This window comes from Sminthopsis crassicaudata, chromosome 3 (assembly GCF_048593235.1).
Source record: "Sminthopsis crassicaudata isolate SCR6 chromosome 3, ASM4859323v1, whole genome shotgun sequence".
Classification (NCBI taxonomy): domain Eukaryota; kingdom Metazoa; phylum Chordata; class Mammalia; order Dasyuromorphia; family Dasyuridae; genus Sminthopsis; species Sminthopsis crassicaudata.
In genome coordinates, this window is record NC_133619.1 from 248,594,732 (window position 1) to 248,615,343 (window position 20,612).

The window sequence follows — 20,612 nt, forward strand, 5'->3', positions numbered from 1 at the left end:
AATTAGAATTCAAAACAGCATTTCTTAAATCCATATTTATATGTCCTTTCCACTACAACAAACTGGCCTCTCAGGATTAAGAAGAAAAAAAAAAAAAAAGAGGGAAAGGCAGGTAGCCTAAGAAAGGGAAGAAAGTAAAGAAGGCGGTACCTATTGGAAAGATTCACTAATTTTTTTTTTTTTTTTTTTTGCTATTTTTAGTAGCAGGCTCTTTTTTATGAATGTACATGGGTATACAGAATTTATATTATTTTCTTTTTGCTTTAGATTAAATGATACTTTCACTACACCATTACATTTAAAAATTTTTATTTTATTCTAAAATTAAGAAATAAAACAAGCATTTCCATATACAGAATAGAAAAGATGACTGAACATAAAACTTCAAATCTATTATGTATAATTTGTTGTTCCTTTTAAATATAAAATTAGCTTCCTCCCTCTTTTCTTCCCTCCTCCCTCATCCTAGAGATAGCTACCATTAGACATAAATGTGTTTGTGTCTCTGTGTGTGTATATATATGTGTGTGTGTGTGTGTGTGTATATATATATATGTAAAATCATTCTATACATATTTCTATTTTTCAGTTCTTTCTCTGAATGAAGATAATGTCTTCTTTCAGAGGTCCTTTGTAGTTAATTTGGGTATTTAGAATAAATCAAATGGCTTAAGTGGCTCAAAATTCACCTTAAACAATATTGCTATTACTGTATATAACATTCTGTTGCTTCTGCTCATTTCATTCTTCATTATTTCATGCAAATCTTTACATGTTTTTCTAAGATCATCGAGCTCACGATTTTCTTATAGCACAACAGTAGTCCATGACAATCATATATCACAGCTTCTTCAACAGCATCCCCCAAATGATGGGCATCCCCACAATTTCCAGTTCTTTGCCACCATAAAGAGAGCTACTATGAACATTTAGACCATATATGTTCTTTTCCTTTTTCTCTAATCATATTTAGAAATAGACTTAATAGTGACAGTGCAGGGCTTCAGTTTAATAACTCTTTGGGAATAATTTCAGATTTTTTTTTTCAAAATGATTGGATCAGTTCCACCAAAGTGACGTATCCAAATTTCCCCATGTTTCCAACTTTTTATTGCTTTCCCCTTCAATCATTTTAGCCAATCTGACAGGGATAAAATGAAATCTTAAGGTCGTTTTAGTCTAATTCCTTTAGTCTAATAAAAATTTGCATCAAGTTTTTCTGATAAAGATCTCCTCTTAAAAACATGAATTCTATCAAATCTGTAAGAACAGTAGTCATTCCCCAATTGATAAAGGGTTAAAGGCTATGAACATGCAGTTTTCTGATGAAGAAATCAAAACAATTTATAGTCATTTAAAAAAATGCTCTAACAATTCACTAGTCTTCAGGGATTATAGTATAAGAATAAAAATACTAGATCAAGAAGAGAAAAAGATGGGATAAGTGGCAAACTTCTACTTCTTTTAAATGGAATCATGACAGTGATGATTTCTTCTTAGGAGGAAATAGGTATCTGAAGCTGTTAGCATCCACTGAGTAAAATGTCCTTTTCCCCAAACACTAAGTAGATACAAGTATTTTGGAAAGATGTTCAATTGATATGTCCTCAAACATCTGAATTTACTCATTTACACAACAAAAAAGGAACACAAGAGGGAAAGTTTCTATAATTCTTACTTAGTGGCAAAGGCAGAAATATCAATATATAGAAAAAACAACAATCCCAAAGTTGTTTTCATTTAACTACATTAAACTTGCTTTTAATGTAGTCAAATCTTAAGACTTGTAGAAGCTTAGACTAGAAGGGGCCATAGAGAACATCTTGTTTAGTTCTACTAAAACAACTCCTTGAACACAGGAAGGATATCTTTTTAATATAATGTTTATGTCTCCCCTGGGGTCCAGGATAGTGTTCTACATATAAACAGGTGCTTAATAAAGACTAGGTGAACATTATTTCTGCTGAGGCCTTAAGTGATTGAATGACTTACCCAAAATTATACACATTAGTAGCAGAGCTAGGATTATAAAACCCTCGTTTCCTGACTTCCAGGACTTGTGCTAATGAATTTAAAGAAAAAAGTCACAATTTAGTACTGTCAGTTCTTTATTAATATTTTTCATTCTAAAGACTAGCACATTTACAGCATACATAGCTTGAATAATCTAAGAATATATAAAACAGTAACCATAGATTTATTATAATATATTAATACTGCCCAAAAGAAATAAATAAAAATATTTCAATGCACAAAGCTTGGCAAATACAATTGTGTAGGGACAAACTGTTATATTATACAATATTTTTACATTTATAAATGAAACAAAAGGCAACTGTGCTGTGGGTGCTTTCACAGAACACACACATAACATACCTGGCAACAATTTTATCCCTCCAAAAGTTTCATGACATTAAAAAAAAAAAAGTGTACTTTAAAAGAACATTAGACAGGACTCCCATTTTACAAGATGCTATAAAACAGCTTTCCTTGTGCAATTCAAAAGTACTTCATGGGAAGTTTCCTCTAGAAAGTTAAAAAAATTTTTTTTAATGACAAATTCTTGATTTCTATTATTCAGTATGATCACTAACTAAACTTGTAAACATGCATGTGATGCTGTGATATGTGTGAAAAAAACAAACAAACAGTGAGCAAGAATGTTCTTCATACAGAGCAATGAAACCTGATTATTTCCAATGACCAAGCTTTGGAGGCCGAGGTCCCACCATTTCAACTGGTGAATTCCGAGTACGCTTGAAGAATTCAAAAGAACTATTCCAAAAAGGGAGTTAGGTACAAAATCTGTCATGGTTGTAATTTATTTGAGTGAAACAGCACTATGAGAGACTCAAATGTTAAAAATCTTCAGACACAAAAGTTTTGAAATAATACATACAAGATTTCTTCATTGCAAATATATGATTAAAATATATAATAAAAGCCAGACAAGAGAATATAATAATAAGAACAGAGGAAAGGCTGAAACTATACAATATGGATGATACACTCAAAAAATATCATGGAGTACTATAGAGTCAAAAGGTAAATTAGCTTTTACTGTAATTTCATTTGTTTTTGAACATAGTTAAACATGAAAATGGGAAGAGAGAAGCTGGCAATGATGATTTCACTAGAATTGTATGCCTTGCTGTGGGCATAGCATCAGAGAACACACTCAAATTGGAGAACCTTCTCTTCCTTTGCCTTCACCACTGCTGAAACCAATACTCCAAGATACTCCAATAACCAATACTCAAGAAGTATTTCTAAAGTACAGATCATATTCAAAGGCCCCCATCTTCCATACTGGCAGCTATCTTGATACTATCCATTGCCAGCAGGAGCCAAACAACTCTGCCAGCTTTCAATTCTATATATGCATGTATGTATATGTGTCACACGCATACATACAAACATATATTTGGATAACTCTACTTCCTTTATTCATATAAATATACAGTACATATAAAACACAGTCATATATTTTAAATTCCTCCATTTTTGGAGGAAAAAAAGACAGAAGAAAACCTAATTCCTAAAATTTTAGACATGGGTAATTATCCATCAATGACGTTTTCATGGTTTTTATTCTTTAGCTATATTCAAAGGCTACATTTTAATATCCTTTAATTTACACAGACCAACTTTAGGTAACGTAAGAATGGACCAAAAGTTTCAATATAGTTTTAAGAACAATTTACCCAAAGAACAACTCTAAGACAACCATGATTAACAGAACTGATGAAACACACGCACACAAGCATTCCCCAAAAAACAAAACTCCATGAAATGCATATCATATTCATTATTCCTTACAGAAAATAAATGATCAGGTCTTTAGCTTTCAATTTTCAATTTGCCTTGAAATATGGAGGAGAAAAAGTAAAGTCTTAGGTTTTTAAGAAGTGGTGAAATGTTTTGTCATGATTATAAAGTATATATTGCAATTCGCAAGGCTTTGAGAGAACAAAAATCCGTTTGACGATTGGAAGGAGACAGACCCAAATGACTCAATAGTTGCTGGTTATCTCATAACAGGCAAAAGGAAAAATAAATTAGAAATTCCCATGAATTCGATAACTAGGCATTTCAAAGATATTGAAATATGGTCTTATTTATGCCTCAAAAAATAAAAAAGGAATAAATTAAATAAAGAGGTAAAAGAATAACCTTTGAAGGTTAGCTTTAGAAATATTTATACTCCCTTCATTCAAATATTGATAACATTTGCTTCATTAAATTCTAAGTATGTTCTTCAGAATATTGATCTGGCAGTCATGTAAAAATGCCTTTTTTTTTTTTTTTGGCTGGGGATGCATGGGATTTCAGTAGAGTCCAAGAGACATTTTGTGTATACTTTAGAAGGTAGAATCCTAACTTGTTAACAAGATGCTTAAAAGTAAGGAGTACAAGGATGAGAGGAAAAAAGAAAAACTAATATATTTTGATGTTGGTTTTTAATCTGCAAGGTTAATTACAAAAACGACTTGCCAAAGCACACAGTTATTGAAATGAACTAGGAAATTTCAGTTACATGATATGGGAAGCAGTTGTCATCTTCCAATAAGGTACAATCACATAAAAAAATCTGGAAAAATCTCCAATGGCTTTGAGACCTCACAAAGCTCTCATAATGGCATCTTGATTTCATGTTTTAAAGGAAGCATCACACAAAATCATCCTGGCTACTTCCTTTTGTTTCATGCATTAGGGATAATTTATTTTCCTGAAGTTATAAGCTGACTTTGCCTGATTCTGTCAATGTGTATGGGGTTGCCTCAGTTCCAATTACTTTATTATTAACTGTGTTTCTAATTTTTTAAAGTATAATATTATGAAAAACTCAACCTTATAAATCAACTCAATAGAAAAGGTTGCTATGTGAAACAGCTACCTAAGTGGCCATTTATAAAAAGTCCTTTAGCATCCTGGATGTACCTAGTTGTTGAATACAAGGAACAATTTTTGATATTTGTGTAACTCACACAGGACTGAAGGCTATTTAAAGGGGGCAGTCACCACTACATAAACTACTGCGCCAAAACATTCTTTCCTACTGATTCCAATGCAATAAGATAACATGCTCAATAGAATCTAGGGTGAAATGTTAAAAAAAAAAAATTCTGGTCTTCATGAAGAATTCAACTAGAGTGTACCCACATGTATTCTGTAATAGCTAATTAGAGGACACATTATAATTATGTTTCAACTTTTCCATAAGTTCCTTCTGGAGGCCTGTAATGCCTTGGGAAAGCCTTCAGCTGCAGGGAATTAAATGCATACTTGCGACATCCAACATTCTTCATTGTATTTTCTCGCCGACAACCCTCACTAGGGAAAAAAAAAAAAAACAAGCACAAAAAATGACAGCAGTAAAAAAGGAAAAAAAAAAGAGACTTAAACTAAGATGAAATGAATTGGTTATTTTCATAGCATTAAAAGAATTGATTAGTTTAAATGGGTGCTTGATTCATTTGCAACTCTAAATATTAAATATTTGAACAATGAAATTACAAAACACACAAATATGGACACATGCTTGGCTGGGCTGATTTTGCATCTCCAAAAAGCAGCAGTGTATCTAAGAGGAAGAAAGCTCAGGTTCTTTTTTATGGTTTCATGTATTTCAGGATTCACTGGCTAAAGTAGTTTGATGCTCTGCTGTAATATAGTCTCCTAAGAAATAGCTTGGAGGTTGTTCTGCTAAGCTAAATTTTAAAAATGGCTCATTTTAGAATAAAAATTTCAAAAGAATGGTATTGTTCCCTCTACTCTAGGAATAACTATCATAGTTGATTATGTATAATGAGAAATCACACTTTTTTCTCAATGAATCTGACATGCAGCAAAATAATACAATTGGAGGGAAAAAAGCAACCGACTCTATCAATGTCAGCTATTTTGGCTATGGAAACAGCTGCTTGGAGTGCAAAGTGATCCAAGTGTTTCCTGCACTATATAGTTGTGTCTACATGGCATCAGAGGTGGAGAGTCTCTAAAAAATAGCTTATGGCAGGCTCCTTCACCAAGGACTTCCAATGGAGGCAAAACATGGAGCCTGAGCCATATCATCTCCTTCCCAAAGATTTTGTCCTTGGACTTCTCCAGAACTGGTTCTTGGATAGATAGATGCCACAGTAATACATTATGGCTTAACAATGCTGAGGATGAGTCCTATCTCTTAGGCCACCAATTCTTCACTATCAAAAGAGGGAGAATGTGAAGAATACTTGGGGATTTTCCCTATGTAGACACATATAGAAAGAAGAGGTAAAAGCTCTTTAAAATACAAATGGAATTTCCCACCATACTGTTCTCTTGCACAGCATAGCTTTGTTTTCAGTTATTCTAAATTAGATATTAAATCAGCTAGTTATCAAATTCATTACAAAATTGCCTTTGATGATATGTAAAATTTGTAGTTACCAAGAAAATAGGAGTCTTCAAAGATTTTAAACAAAGTAAATCTCTTTCTATAATGTTATTATGCCTTTTCCTCCTTTCTTTTCTTGTCTTTTTTTTTTAAAGAATGATTATATTAATAGCTCAAAGTATAAAATGGAAAAACTCAGAATATATATATAAATATTACTCCTACTATGTTGAGTATTAAATAACCAAATGCAAAACATTTCTGGCAGAACATAATTCAAAAGCCAGGAAATCTTTTTAATATTCTCTACTTGTTTATCACTAACCTTTTTAAATAACTAAGATATGCTTGTTTCCTATCAGTGCTTTGCACTTATCAGGTAATTGTTGAACTGAAAGGGGCCAAAGGCCCTCATTATAAAATAATTCCTCATGGCAGAATGCTTGAATATACATGATTCTCCCGAAACAGTTGTTCATTTTTTGCTCTATCTTATTCATAAATAGACAAAAAATATATACTTTTACTTAACATAATGCTATAGATTACATATTGTGATTAGACATTTTTAATTTTGGGGAATTTTCTTTTAAATAGGCAAGATGTCTATTGATGAACATATGCAGAAGTACAATCCAAACACATACCTATCTCAAAAACCAACTGCCACAAGTAAACTTCAAATCAACTAAGCAGGGAAGAATAATTAGTAAGATCATAGATTTAGAAGAAGGGATCTTTGAAATAATCTAGTCTAAGTCCCACATTTTACAAATAGGAAACTGAAGTTCAGAGTAAGTGGCTTATCCAAGGACATAAGTAAGTGGTAAAGCTTATATTAAATATTATATCCTCTATCTCTAAGTGTTGTTTTTTCTGTTACACCTATTGCCTCTCCTAACTTAGGAATTCTCTTTTGTTTAGTTAATTTTTTGTTATGTAAATTAAAATCTAAAGTTTAATGTTATTACAATTCAATACATTAACATTGTGGCAGTAGATTGTAGTAATATTAATATTTTCTCTAATTACTAAAAGAACAGAAAAGATTAAGGGAGATAATTTTAAGTCCCATTGTATTTTGTCCCAACCACTTCATAGGATAATAGAGTTAGAAGGGACTCAGAAATCATCTAAATCAACAAACTTTACAAAAAAAAAAAAAAAAAAAAAAAAAAGAAAGAAAGAAAAGAAAAGAAAATTAAGGTGATTTGTCCAGGGATATAAAGGCAGACAGTAAATCTAAGTCTTATAACTCCAGATCAAGTGAACTTGCCACTACATTACAAATCTTTCATTATATTTGACATAGTGAATTCAGTTTTGATTAACATATTTTAAAAGAAACACTGATACATCTATTTATAGTGTGGTTATTGTGTTCGATTGTATTTTCAGCTGTACCTAATTATTCATGACCCCATTTCAGGTTTTCTTGCTAAAGATCCTGGAGGGGTTTTGCCATTTCCTTCTCCAGATAATTTTACAGATGAGGAAATTGAGGCAGAAAAGGTTAAGTGATTTGCCCAGGGTCAGATAGCTGGTCTTTGAGGCTGAATTTGAACTCAGTAGGATGAGTCTTTCTTACTCTGGGGCTGTGCACAATGCCTGTTGTACTGAAGAATATCTAAGAAGAGGGCAAATCAATGGAACTGAGGGTTTCTAAGCCTAGCCTTGGAGAGGAGAGGAAGGAAGACCCAATTATTTTCTTTGGATATTTAAATACTGCCATGTGGAAGGAGTCAACTTGCTCTTACTCATGGAGGACAGTAAGAGGACCAATGGGTAGAAATTACAGAGTAGCAAATTTTGACTCCCCACTAGGAAGAATTTCCTAACAATAAGAGCTTTCCAAAGCATCAGACTTCCAAAAAGAAGGCTATGATAATGAATAGTGAATTTCCTGAAAGTTTTCAAATGAAGGTCATATGACCACTTACTGAAGCTGTTACAGATAGGATTCATGTTTCAGTTTGGGATTGGACTACAACAATTCTGGGATCCCTTCTTAGTCTGTAAAATGGGGACAAGAATAATTTCTACCTCAAATGACCATTATGGGGGATCAAGTGAGATAATATATGTATTCCTTAAAGTACTATATAAATGTGAGCTATTATTATTGTTGTTTTTAAATTCTATGATTCCATGAAGTATGTTTGAGCTTCATATATCTTATCATACAGTCTAACTTATCCCTTAATGCTGGAATCAAATGAATTATTATAGTAATCTTTGGAACCAAAGATAATTTATGAATCTACTAATTATTGTGCCCTTTTGTCACAGTAGTTTATATTTTGACCTTTAAAAAAATGCATCTGGGGGAGGGGCTAATGTAGGGTATTAAAATTTTTAGGAAGCAATATAATCCCCTGTTCCCTCCCCCCACCAAAAGGTCTATAACATATGGAGTCCCAAGTCAAAGGATCTTCTTTATATCAATAAAACAGACTTGAGGTTTTTGTTTTTTTTTGGGGGGGGTTGGTTTCTTTTTGAGTCTTATTCATTTCAAATGGAGAAATCAGGACATAAAGATATCAACTCACTTGAGCTCAGAATTCATCCAGAGAGCTCAGAACAATGTATCATGTACCAATGGAAAAACTAAGGTTTTATTGGGGGGAAAGCGGGGATTGTTTAGAGAAAAGAGACAGTGTTACTCCTATTAAGAGTAGATATTTCTATTTGGATTAGGGCAAAATGCCCTAAGAAGAATATAACTATATAAGAAGAATAACTAAAAAAACAATTTTGTATCATTACTGAAGAAAAATATTTCTTTTCTGAACCTTGTTAGGTTCCCTGAGACATAGAGAAGTAGATAGATATTAAATATTGCCTTTAATCTCATTCCTGACTATATATATAAAATTAAAGACAATGTTAAAAAACTGATGTAAAAATATTAGCTTCCTACTTTTTTCCGTAATCATTCTCTCCAGTTTCTAAGTGACTTCTTTTCCACTAATACAATAAGGACATATAATAAGACATTTATATAGTGACTCAAAGTTTGCAAAGTGCCTAACATACATTATCTCATTTGGATTTACATTAGGAAGAACTTTCTAACATCAAGGAATGTGAAAGCTACTTTACTGAATAATTTAAAAAAAAAAAGGAATATAACTTTTTGTTTCATTGCTGTACACCTGTATAGAAAGTAGCATAACATATAATTCTCATGAGATCCTTCCCAGATCTACAATCATAACGTTAAATTTTAAATGGGATCCTCAGAAATGTGTTTCGTATCCTGAGTTTCAAATGAAAAACTTCATGCTCTTGTGACCCAGGCCCCATGAAAACTCATCCATCACACACACACAGACATGGGTGACCAGTTCCAGGAGAGTACGCTCAGAAAATTAGGGAGACAAGGAAGTGTACAGGATCTAGGAAGATCACATGATAAACTACCTCCACTTTCATTCTCCCTAACTTTACCTGATGTACCAGTGGGTTAGAGGACAGATTAATGGGGAATGGAGTGGGGTTTGAGGATAGAGGGAATTGTGCAATTGAACTATCATCAGTATTCATGAATCAAACATTAAGGCCTACTGATGATGCAGGTCCAAAGCAGTATATAACACTGTCAACAGGGTCATCTTTGACAACAGAACATTTTAAAAAATCCTATACATTCATACATATGGTATTCTTTATTGCATATAGCAAATGCTCAATATATATTAATTGAGGGAGTAAAAGTGCAGTTAGCCAGAAGATAGCAATCAGCTATAGCATATGGGACTTAGGTTAGCCACAAGAAAGCATTTTTGTCGGTAGTGAAGGTAACTGGATGAGGATATGAAATCAACTCTTCTGGAGTCTTGTTTCTAACAAATCTATCCAGAATGGTTGATCTAACAACTTAGATTCTGCCTGAAAGCTGGAAAACAGGTTTAGTTACATTCCTTTGAATTTAAAATTCAAAGAATAAAGCTTGGATTTGTTCATTCCTTACATTCTACTATATTTACTTAAAAAAACAACCCAACTGATCATCTTCTTGTTAAGAAAAAAATTCAAATACACAGCATCCTCCAATATAACCGATCTCATGAGTTGACCATATTTAGATCTCAAAGTTTACTTATTCTTGAAGATTACAAAGCACTGCATGTGTGATAACATTTTAGAGCAGTCAAATCACTTCTAATTAGAAAATTATAGACATAATAGCTTCAGTAGTATTGGAGGCACAGGAAACAGAAAGGATCAGAAGGGATTAAAAAGGAAAGAGGAAATCCTAGGATGTATAGCAGGGGTATTTCTTCCAGAATTTCTGTCCTTAGGTTTGCTGACTTGCCCCTCAGTACTGTCTGTTCATAGGAACCATAAAAATTTTGAAACTTTGACACAATATCCAATCAGAGAAGCCCATGAGGAAATTTTGAGAGTCTTAAATTTTAAAAAAAAATTTTTTTTCTCAATTCTTTCCAAATTTTCAAAACCATAAAGAGACAATTTAATGAAATGTCATTTCTTAGCTTCTTAATAAGTCTTTGTGGATTGATTACCCAAGGAAGCCATATGCAGAGTCTGAAAGTAACACCCTTGCATACTCTTAATAAGGAAATTCAGCAAATAAGGTAATTCAGGACCAGCTGGTCTTGGGAGGGGAAACCACTGAGATGTGGGTTTTAAAAAGCCATTATAACAAAACAGAATATTTTCTCAGTTGAGCATTTAAGTTTTCCTTTCTTGCTCTTGGTGTTTTTTCCTGTATCCTTCATTACAAAGTTGTAATAAATCTTCTGCAACAAGTGAATAGTAAAAGCAATAAGCCATTTAACTTTAAGGATATTTTATATGTTAAAATTAAGAATAATTTAAAAAACAGAACCATCCAGAGTATACTTCTGTGGCTAGCATTTGTCACAGATTCAGAGCCAATCCATCAACTGGGACAAACTTTCCTGGATTTCTGAATCTAATATTTGGTTTCTAAGAGAAAACAAGACATCTGAGTTTAATGTGGAATCAAAGATAACAGTTAATAAAAAGATGCTATTTTATGGATAAAGAATTATCCTGAAAACTTTTTCCTTACTTTATGCTCAAATTTCTATAATCCCTTTGATGAATTTTTAAGAACAATTAAAAAGAATAAATAGTAAAGTCATATTAAGTAACACTAGATTTTTACATGTTTGATATGGGACAGTATATTATCATAATCACAGCTCCATGATAAGCTAAGTCAGAAAAATTTAGACAAGAACAAGGAAAAAAGTTATGGCTCTGCAAACTGTTTGCTACTGTGACTTGGGGACTATGCTTTGAAATGAAAGCAGAGAATATACATCCTATTAGATAGGCCATGTCTAAACAAACATGTTACAAACCCCATCTATTTTTCTTTTTCTTATCAATCCTCTTCAAAAGGAAAGGAAAAGCTAGCATACATTTAAAGAGTATACAAAAGATACAAATTCTTTTCAGACAAGAGTTCCTTTCTCTGGAATACATGAAACAGGAAACACAAAGCGTATAGATGACAAATACGTTTAAATCTGAAGGTAAGAGAAATATTTGGTAAGCGTAACTGATCTTCAGGCCGGCTACATTACGAGGCAACAGGGCACTGTAAGAATGTTACAAGCACTGAAAGCAGAATAATCAATTTTAAGTTTTCAATACAGATCCTCTGGATAAAATAATCTGATGGATATTTATAGTTCAGTACAATAGAAATGTCAAACTGTAAGGCATGATATATTTCTTGGCAGACAACGCTTTGACACATTCCTTCTGTCCAGCTAAGTAATAAGGTGGAGATACATATTCTAGACCTTTTTTTTCCTTTATAGCTTAGTTACTATTTTTTAACTGGTCTTCATTTGCAACGGAATTTGGCCACCAGGTATGCAATGCTCAAAAAAAGCCACACAATCAGTAAATTGGGGCTCAGAGCTAATAAAGGAATGGAGTAGAGGAGGCTGGGATCTAGTCTGAAATCTCGGATGGGCACCAAGCCACTCAGGTTCTTCTGGGTGACTACCTCCCGTGTTCCAATGCTGTGAAAAGGAAAGAGTTTGGGAGAAGGAAAAAAAGAAAAATGGGAAAGAGAAAACAAAAAGGAGGAAGAAGACAGAGGAAGGGAAGGGGAAAAAACCATGCAATGAATGTATAAAATATAGAAGAACCAAAAAATGAGATGGAAAAATGTAAAGAAACCATAAAAGAAAGGGAGGATGGCACATGGGAAGGAAGTATAAAAAAAAAAGGCCAAAACAAAACCAGCACAATTACAAGAAAAATAGGAAAGAGAAAGAGAATAAAGAGAAAAATAAGAAAAAGTACTGTAGTCTACTGAAAATAAACACATGTAGGTTGAATAAGAATGGTTTTCCATGTTCACTGTCTCTTAATTGGCCAAGCAAAATTCCATGCTGTCCTGCCATGCTTACACATGCTGCAAAAAATGGAGCTCTGAACAGCAACCTGAACATGAATAACCATTGTAGCATTTGACCCTCTCACATATGCTTCAGCATGGGGAGGTGCATTTGATTAACTAAAGCTGCTTCAGCTAACTCTGGAAAGGATGATGTTTTTAACTCCAAGGTTAATTTATCTCACAAGCTATAAGCATCAAACCAAATGCACATATTTTTACCATTCAGGGTAAGGATAATGGATGTGTGTAGTGGAAGTTAAGTAGATGGGCCATGAATCTACTTTCCATTTGCCAAGTTTGTCTACATCCTCCAGAAAGGAACATGTACAGATTGTACTAGATCACCTCTGGCATCTCTTCCAATACTTAGATTCTATGAAAATTATCCAAACATTGGAAGTATGAGTTGAATGAAGAATTCTTAATCAGGGGTCTATGAATTTGTTATTTTAAAAATATTTTGATAAATTTTTGACATAACTGGTTTCCTTTGTAAACCTATGTATTTTATTTTATATCTTAACAAATCTCATTCCACAAAGGGGTCAACAGGACAAACACAAAAGGTTAACAATTTCTGGGTTATACTGAATTCCATCAGACTCAGAAATTCTGTGAACTTCTTTAGGTTGAATCATCATTTCTTTTGAACACTAAATAGAGCCAATTTGAAGCTAGGCACATCTGGAGCCTTATTTACAAATCCTTTCTGTAGTTTCTAACACAATTATCTCAAATAGAAAAATAATTCTTTTTTTTTTTTTTTTTTTTGAGGCTGGGGTTAAGTGACTTGCCCAGGGTCACACAGCTAGGAAGTGTTAAGTGTCTGAGACCAGATTTGAACTCGGGTCCTCCTGAATTCAGGGCTGGTGCTCTATCCACTGCACCACCTAGCTGCCCCTAGAAAAATAATTCTTAAAACCCAATGTTCACTGGGCAATTTGATGATCCAAGTCCGAGTATTGCTGATCCAAGATGTTCCTAAGTTTGGGGCAAAGCCATTTTTAGGCACTTCAACCCATATCTGAGGCATCTTGAGCAAGCAAAATGGGTCTTCTTGAGCCCTTGCCTGAAAGGCTTATTTTATGGCATCTGAATTAGTAACCTGCTGATCTGGATGCAATCTAGGTCAACATATTAACTTTTAGGATGCTCCATCACCTACTGTGGGGGCCATACAGAAAGAGAAGGGTGTACCTTCTTATTGCTAGTATTGCTCAAGATGGAAAAAAAAGACAAATAGAGAGATTATCTAAGGGAGGTTTTGTACCCCATAAGGTAGTTGATCAGAACAGATGTCAATGAAGTTTCATCAGTATATAACCTTTATATTCCTGGTTCCATAGAGCCCTGCTCCAATATAGCTCTGAAATTTACTACTAAGTGATGGCCATGGCCCCAGAGTATCCTACAGACAGTTATAGTGTAGTTCCATCTCAGTGATGATGGTCCATAGTTCTGGTCCCCAGAGGACACATGACTATAGTAGACCAATTGTTCTGGTTAGCTTTTTCCTGGATAATTCCTTCTTAAACAGGTACAACCTAATGTTGGGAAGAGAAAGGCAGCTTTCTCTCCATTTTCCATTCTAAAGCAATCTGGCTCTGGAAAAGAATGACAATTCTGCTAGATGCTCTTCTCTGAAACCTTCATCCTTCCAATGATTTCTCCCATATTATTCTTGGAGATGTTTGTAAAAACTGTATTAGTTCCAGCTTCTATCCAGTTCTTAATTTTCAAAGGTCTCTGCACCAATGATGTCTATTGTCTGAATATTTATCATTTTCTTCCTTTTTTTCTTTTGTTCAAGTCTTCTTGTACAAAATGACTAACTGGAAATGTTTTTCATAATTGCACATCTATATCTGATTATTTACCGTTTATGGGAGGTAGAAGGTAGAAGGCAGAAAGAGAATTGGAGCTCAAAATAAAGATGTTAAGAAATTTAAAAAAGATCAAATTTAGAGGGGAGGAGGAGACACTAATCCATCCATAAGGATCCTTGCAAATGGCATATTGGCTTAGTTTTACAAAGTAATGTTATCTATATTTTACTCTATTTTTATTTATTTTGTCAAATGTTTTCCAAGTACATTTTAATATGCTTCCAAGAACACTTGGGCTGTGGACTGCATAATTTAACACATTTACTCTAGGATATAATATAGTAAAAAAGATCTCAGACTCAGATTTGAAAGGGCCTTTGGAGATCTAAGAATCTATTTGAACAAATATTTTTATCCTCTAAAATATTCTTGATGATTGACCATCTGTCAATACACTTACAACCATCAATGATAGGAAATCTATAGGAAATTATAGGAAACTTCTTAAAATAGCCATTTCTATTGTGAATCACTTTTAATTGGTAGGGTCTATGCAAAAAAACCTTAATTCATTAAGGAAGACCTTTTTTTTTTTTTTTTTGCTTCTCTCAACCTAGAACACCTGCAAGATGCAAGTGATAAATCCAAACTATGCATATGTGTATGTGGATATATATCCACATATGTAATATTACATAATATATAATAAAATGTGTATATACACATATACAACACATGACCTCTAAATTAGGTCAAACTTGTGATGCAAATGAAAATGAGTCTTCCAGTTGCTATAGGCTATGGATGAAAATTTTTTATTTCTTCTCTAACCTCTATTGAAGCTAGGAAACTATAGACAGACTCAACTACCATGGCATCTCTCCATCTCAGAACCCCCTCATACCTGACTTAGCTGATAGATTTGGGTGATTTTTATGGAGTTCAGTCAATCCACTAAATAGTTGTGCAAAGTGGAACATTCATAGAATTTCAGAGCAGGAAGGAACTTCAGAAGTTGTCCAGTTAAAATCCTAAAATAGGAACCCTTTTTATAGAGATTTTTTCATAACAAGAATTCTAACCACGTGGTTTTGAATCCTGGAGTTGAAATCACATATAATTTTAAGTCACTTAATCTCATAGCTCTAAAGTGTTAAGTATTAGCAAAAGCCATAATCATAATAGAATGGACACCAAGATGTGAATAGAGGCTTCCTTTTTTAAATGAAAATCCTTTAATTTAACATATCATTGAGGAGAAAGTGAAACTTTACTTTTTAAAGTAAATTTTGGAAACCTTTAAGTCTTAAGAAATTCATAGTGAGACAAAAGATACAATGAATATGTGTCTGTATAGGGTGTGTGTGTGTGTGTGTGTATGTGCAGGTGAAAAAAAAAAGTACACTTTGATTTGCCTGAGGGGCTCAGAGCAGTATTTTGGAAGTATCTTTACATTTTCTCTCAAAAGAAGCATTTTTCATAAAAGCACTGAGAATAACTGCTTGTTGGCAGCTTATCTAAATTGATATTTTAATAGAATTCTTCAGGATTCTGACAGATTTGACTTACTGATTGTTCTATCAATAATGTAATTCATTCAAAGCCTGGTCTATTGCCTAAAGTCAAAGATTAACCAGATAGTTAAAACAGAATCATACAAATTTTACCTAAACTTTTTTTTGGGTAGTTCCCTCACAATCTAAAATAAATAACAAATTACTAGCATGGATAAATAGAGTGAAATGATCTAATTTTAAAATATGTAGAGTGTGTAGTCTTATTCAAATAGTCCCTTCATACCCGAGACTTAATTCATTCCTCACCCTTAGGAATCTGTTTATTGAATTTATTGCTGAAGGCAAATAAATATCTCTGCTACCATACCATACTCCATGGCACTCTGGCTGATCAAATCTCAACTCTTTATAAAAAGATTAATAATAACAGTACTTGCACTCCAAGCACTTGGTCATCATCCTTGTTAATTAAGTGGGGACAAAACTCTAAGTGCTCCAGGAACTGATAAAAAAAAACCAGACATTTATATAATTTATATTTTGGCTAGAAACTTAACCCATAGTCTTGATTCTATAGCGTCTCTTGCCAAAAATGCCCAGTGTTCAGAAAAGATATGAGAGGCTTTGTGTGGATTAAAATGACTTTTATTGTGAATCTGTTTCTACCTTGATCTTATGGCTGAATCTGGAACATTTGGAAAATGGGCCAACCTCCAGATAGGGCAATGAACACATGTTAAGAAGACAGAGGTGAGTTTTGGTCTAAATAAGTAAGGGGTCAGAAGGAAGTAAGTTTGCTTGCTTAAAGTTATCTACCACTGAAATAATGTAATGCTTATGTGCATAGGCCACTTTTGGTTAACCATATCACTGCAATTTCAAGTAGCTTGAATTAGGTGGAGTAGAATTATGGGGGGGAAAAAAAAAAAAAACTTGTGCTTGTTGTATGTCATTTATACTTTCTCTAAACCTTTCCTTCCAGGTCCCTTACCTCTCATTAATGTTAGGGCTTCAATTGCTGTAGGAAATACTCAGAGGAAGGAAAAAAAAAAAAAAAAAAGGATAAAGGGAGAGGGAGGGAGGGACAAGAAAGAGCTGGGGGGGGGGAAAGAGAGACACAGAGAGACAGAGACAGAGAAGGAGGGGCAGGTATAGGGGAGAAAAAAAGGAACAAAAGAAGACTAACAAATTCCATTCCAATTCATCCTAAGAGTAAAATAATGAAGAAAAGAGACTAATATTAAGCGGCGGCAGCTCATACATTGTTTTTTATGCATCTGAATATTGTGAAAGGGTCAAATAGCAGAAACATACAGAAAGGATAAGAGAATTGGACATTTTAGAGAATTTGGTGAGAAGACAAACAATACATACATTCAATAGGAGTGAATGTTGAAAACAGGACTCAACAGCATTGTTGAACTACATTGAATAAAGACTAAAAACTGCATTTCTTATCCTTTCTTTTGGTATGTGAAATAAGGAGCTTTCCAGCAGTGCTTGAAACAAGGCATTGAACAACAATAAACAGATCTGATTAAAATACAGTATTTCATTTGGCAAACACATCTGCTGCTTCAGAATACAGAACACTGTTAAGTTGATGTGACAAGAGCACACTGACAGGTTGTGATGGAGTTGGATTGCTGTTAGGAAACATTCATTCTGACACTTTGCTCGTAAAAGCAAATTGTGTCCAACTGCTAAGGAGGGGAAGCATAGCAGACCAATGCAACCTGCAGATATGGAGCCTTCATAAGACCATAAAGCCTTGCCCAGGAGAGACAAGGTGCCCTTGTAATCCCAAAGCCACCCCTTCAATCAGCACCTGCAAGGCAGCTGAGAAAATCCTACATGTCACACTACTTTCAAAGGGGGAAGCTGGCTGAGAATGTAACAGTATTTTAGGTCCTTTCTAACCATCTTCCTGTCTTTATCTTATTGCCTAAGGCAAATATTTGAAGTACAACTCTGTAAACTAAGGTATTATTAGGACTTTATTATTTGGGGACCAGATAACAGGATGTCTTTGTCCAGACTTGGTAATATCAAGTGTACAATTTCATAGAATCAAATTATCTAGAGTAGGAAATACTTTGGGATAGTCCAACTTGCTCATTTTATAGATGAGGAAACTGAGGCCATGAGAAGTTAAGTGATTAATTCAATGGCATGCAAATAAATAAGTAAATAGCAGAGGCAAATCCAGGGTCCTTTCCACCATTCTAAAGCAATGATGTCAATCTCAAACACACACACACTGCATGCACAAACACATTGTATATATGGATTCCTGTAGGCCTCTCACTAATTTAGAAGCCACATATTACCAGTCTATGTTCTACTATATTTCTATTTTATTAAATATTTCTCAATGTTATTTTAATCTGTTTTGGCTATACTCAGGCCAGGCAAATAAGAGTAGGGACAGGAACGGTGCTTAAGATAGTTCCTGGCACAGAGTAGGTATTTAATAAATATTTACCGATTAATACCTCTGACTCTAGAGATAAGTATATTGTATTTGAGAAAAATATTGTGTGAAAACTAGTAGAAATTAACAGAACTGAGATTTTCTGAGGCTATTCAGAAAACCTATATCAAAAAGTCTTTATTTTTAAAAAGCAAAAAACCCAAAATACAATTCTTTTTCTAAAAAGCAACAACAGGCTTATAAAAAGACAACCACTTATCTGCAGTTTACACGGATCCTGAATTAGGAGTAAAGGATCAGAGAGCAACTCTGAGACTAACCTCCTCATGCAATCCAGAGCCTGTGTGAAGACCTGGGGAGCCATTCCATGTTCATGCTGTAGGATCAGACATTGCTCCAGGGTCACTGACATAGCTGTTCTGTCCTTGGCACTCTTGCAGCTGGTAAATCGGACACCATTGAGTCTTCGGCACACCTAGCAACAAAAAGATAGGTCTTTAAAAAATAAGTACATGAAAATGGATAATTTTGATTACATTAAATTAAAAAGGTTTTGTACAAACAAAACCAATGCAGGAAAGATTAGAAAGAAAGCAGAAAGTTGGGGAAAAAATTTACATCCATTGTTTATGATAAAAACATCATTTCTAAAATATACAAGCAACTCAAATTTATAAGAATACAAGCCATTACACAATTGATAAATGATGAAAAGATATGGACAATTTTCAGACAATGAAATTATTCACTTCTAGTCATGAAAAGATGCTCTAAATCACTATTGATTAGAGAAATGCAAATTAAAATAACAACCACCATTTCACACCTCTCAGATTGGTTAAGATGACAGGAAAAGATAATGACAAATGTTAAAAACAAAATAAAAAATAAATGCATGGAAAGCATTTGTTACAACTTTTAAAATATTCTGCTTCCAAAAGCTACAAAAATCAACCTAATTAGGAACAAAGAAGATACAAAAGAAAAAAAAAAAAGTTTAAGATAAATAAGGTCATAGATTAAGCAATAGAAGTGATGGTTCCCTTATTTTACAGATGAGTTAATCAAGGTTATAAGAAGTAAGAAAAGTCTCTTGACTCCAAATCCATAGCTCTTTTCTCTGTAGCACCTCCTTTTCCCCCCCATTCTACTTTGCAAATGAACAATTTTTTCCCTACTCACCACGACACATAAATAAGTAATAATCCAGTGATAGAGGACAAAATGCTTCCTTGATATTTATCTCTGTGAATTGCACTACAATGCTTCTGTCCTGGTGATACCTTTCTTTATCTTTAGTTAGGCTGTCCTTATTGAATAACTACACAGTTGTGAGCAGCTCTATGCAAAGCTTGTCTACCTTATTGGAACCTGCCAGAAGTGTATTCCACTGACCTATTCTGTTAGAATCTGCAATTAATTCATTTTCATTCCATAATAAGGCAAGAGAACAGGGCTTTCTTTAATGAACTATCTATTGCTGACATTTAAGCAGCACAATCCCTAGCTTATAAAATATTTCTTCAATATAACACTGCAAGGTGTAGGCATTATTATCAATTCACCAATCAATCAATAAACATTTATCAAGCATCTATTTTGTGCCTGCCACTATGCTAAGGGAAACAAAAGTGACAGAAGTCAGCCCTTGCCTTCATGAAGCTTACAATCCAATTTAAGAGAATAATATAATAAAATATAACCCAAACTAATCTAATTACATGTAACATATCATATTATATATAATATTAATTATAGGGATTATAACCTAATTATATTAGATATAATTATCATATATATTATATTGCATATAATTGTTATAATTTAATTATAATCTAATTTATTTTATAGATGAAGAATCCCTATTTTATAAAAGAAGCAAGAGAAACTAGGCCTAATTATCTAAGTTAAGGCTACCCCAGGGTAGAATGTGCTTCCTTGGCATATAATGGACTCTCCTTCTCTAGATAAAGGCTAATAAAAGCTAAGTGATTACTTTGTTGGTCTATTATAGAAAGGATTCCTAGATCACTTCTAAAGTCCCTTC

The 20,612-nt window shown here is 33.5% G+C and overlaps 1 protein-coding gene across 8 annotated transcripts in view; it reads right to left on the reverse strand.

Moving 5' to 3' along the window:
* Nucleotides 1–2,090: 2,090 nt before the first annotated feature.
* INPP4A (inositol polyphosphate-4-phosphatase type I A) overlaps nucleotides 2,091–20,612 on the reverse strand; it is a 201,219-nt gene continuing 182,697 nt past the window's right edge. For all 8 annotated transcript variants that reach the window (XM_074300347.1, XM_074300351.1, XM_074300349.1 and 5 more), the window contains 2 exons: nucleotides 18,886–19,040; nucleotides 2,091–5,334 (listed from right to left, as the gene is read on the reverse strand). In XM_074300347.1, the coding sequence (XP_074156448.1) occupies nucleotides 5,202–5,334; nucleotides 18,886–19,040 (288 nt within the window). In that variant the 3' untranslated portion in view covers nucleotides 2,091–5,201. The remainder of the gene's footprint in view (nucleotides 5,335–18,885; nucleotides 19,041–20,612) is intronic.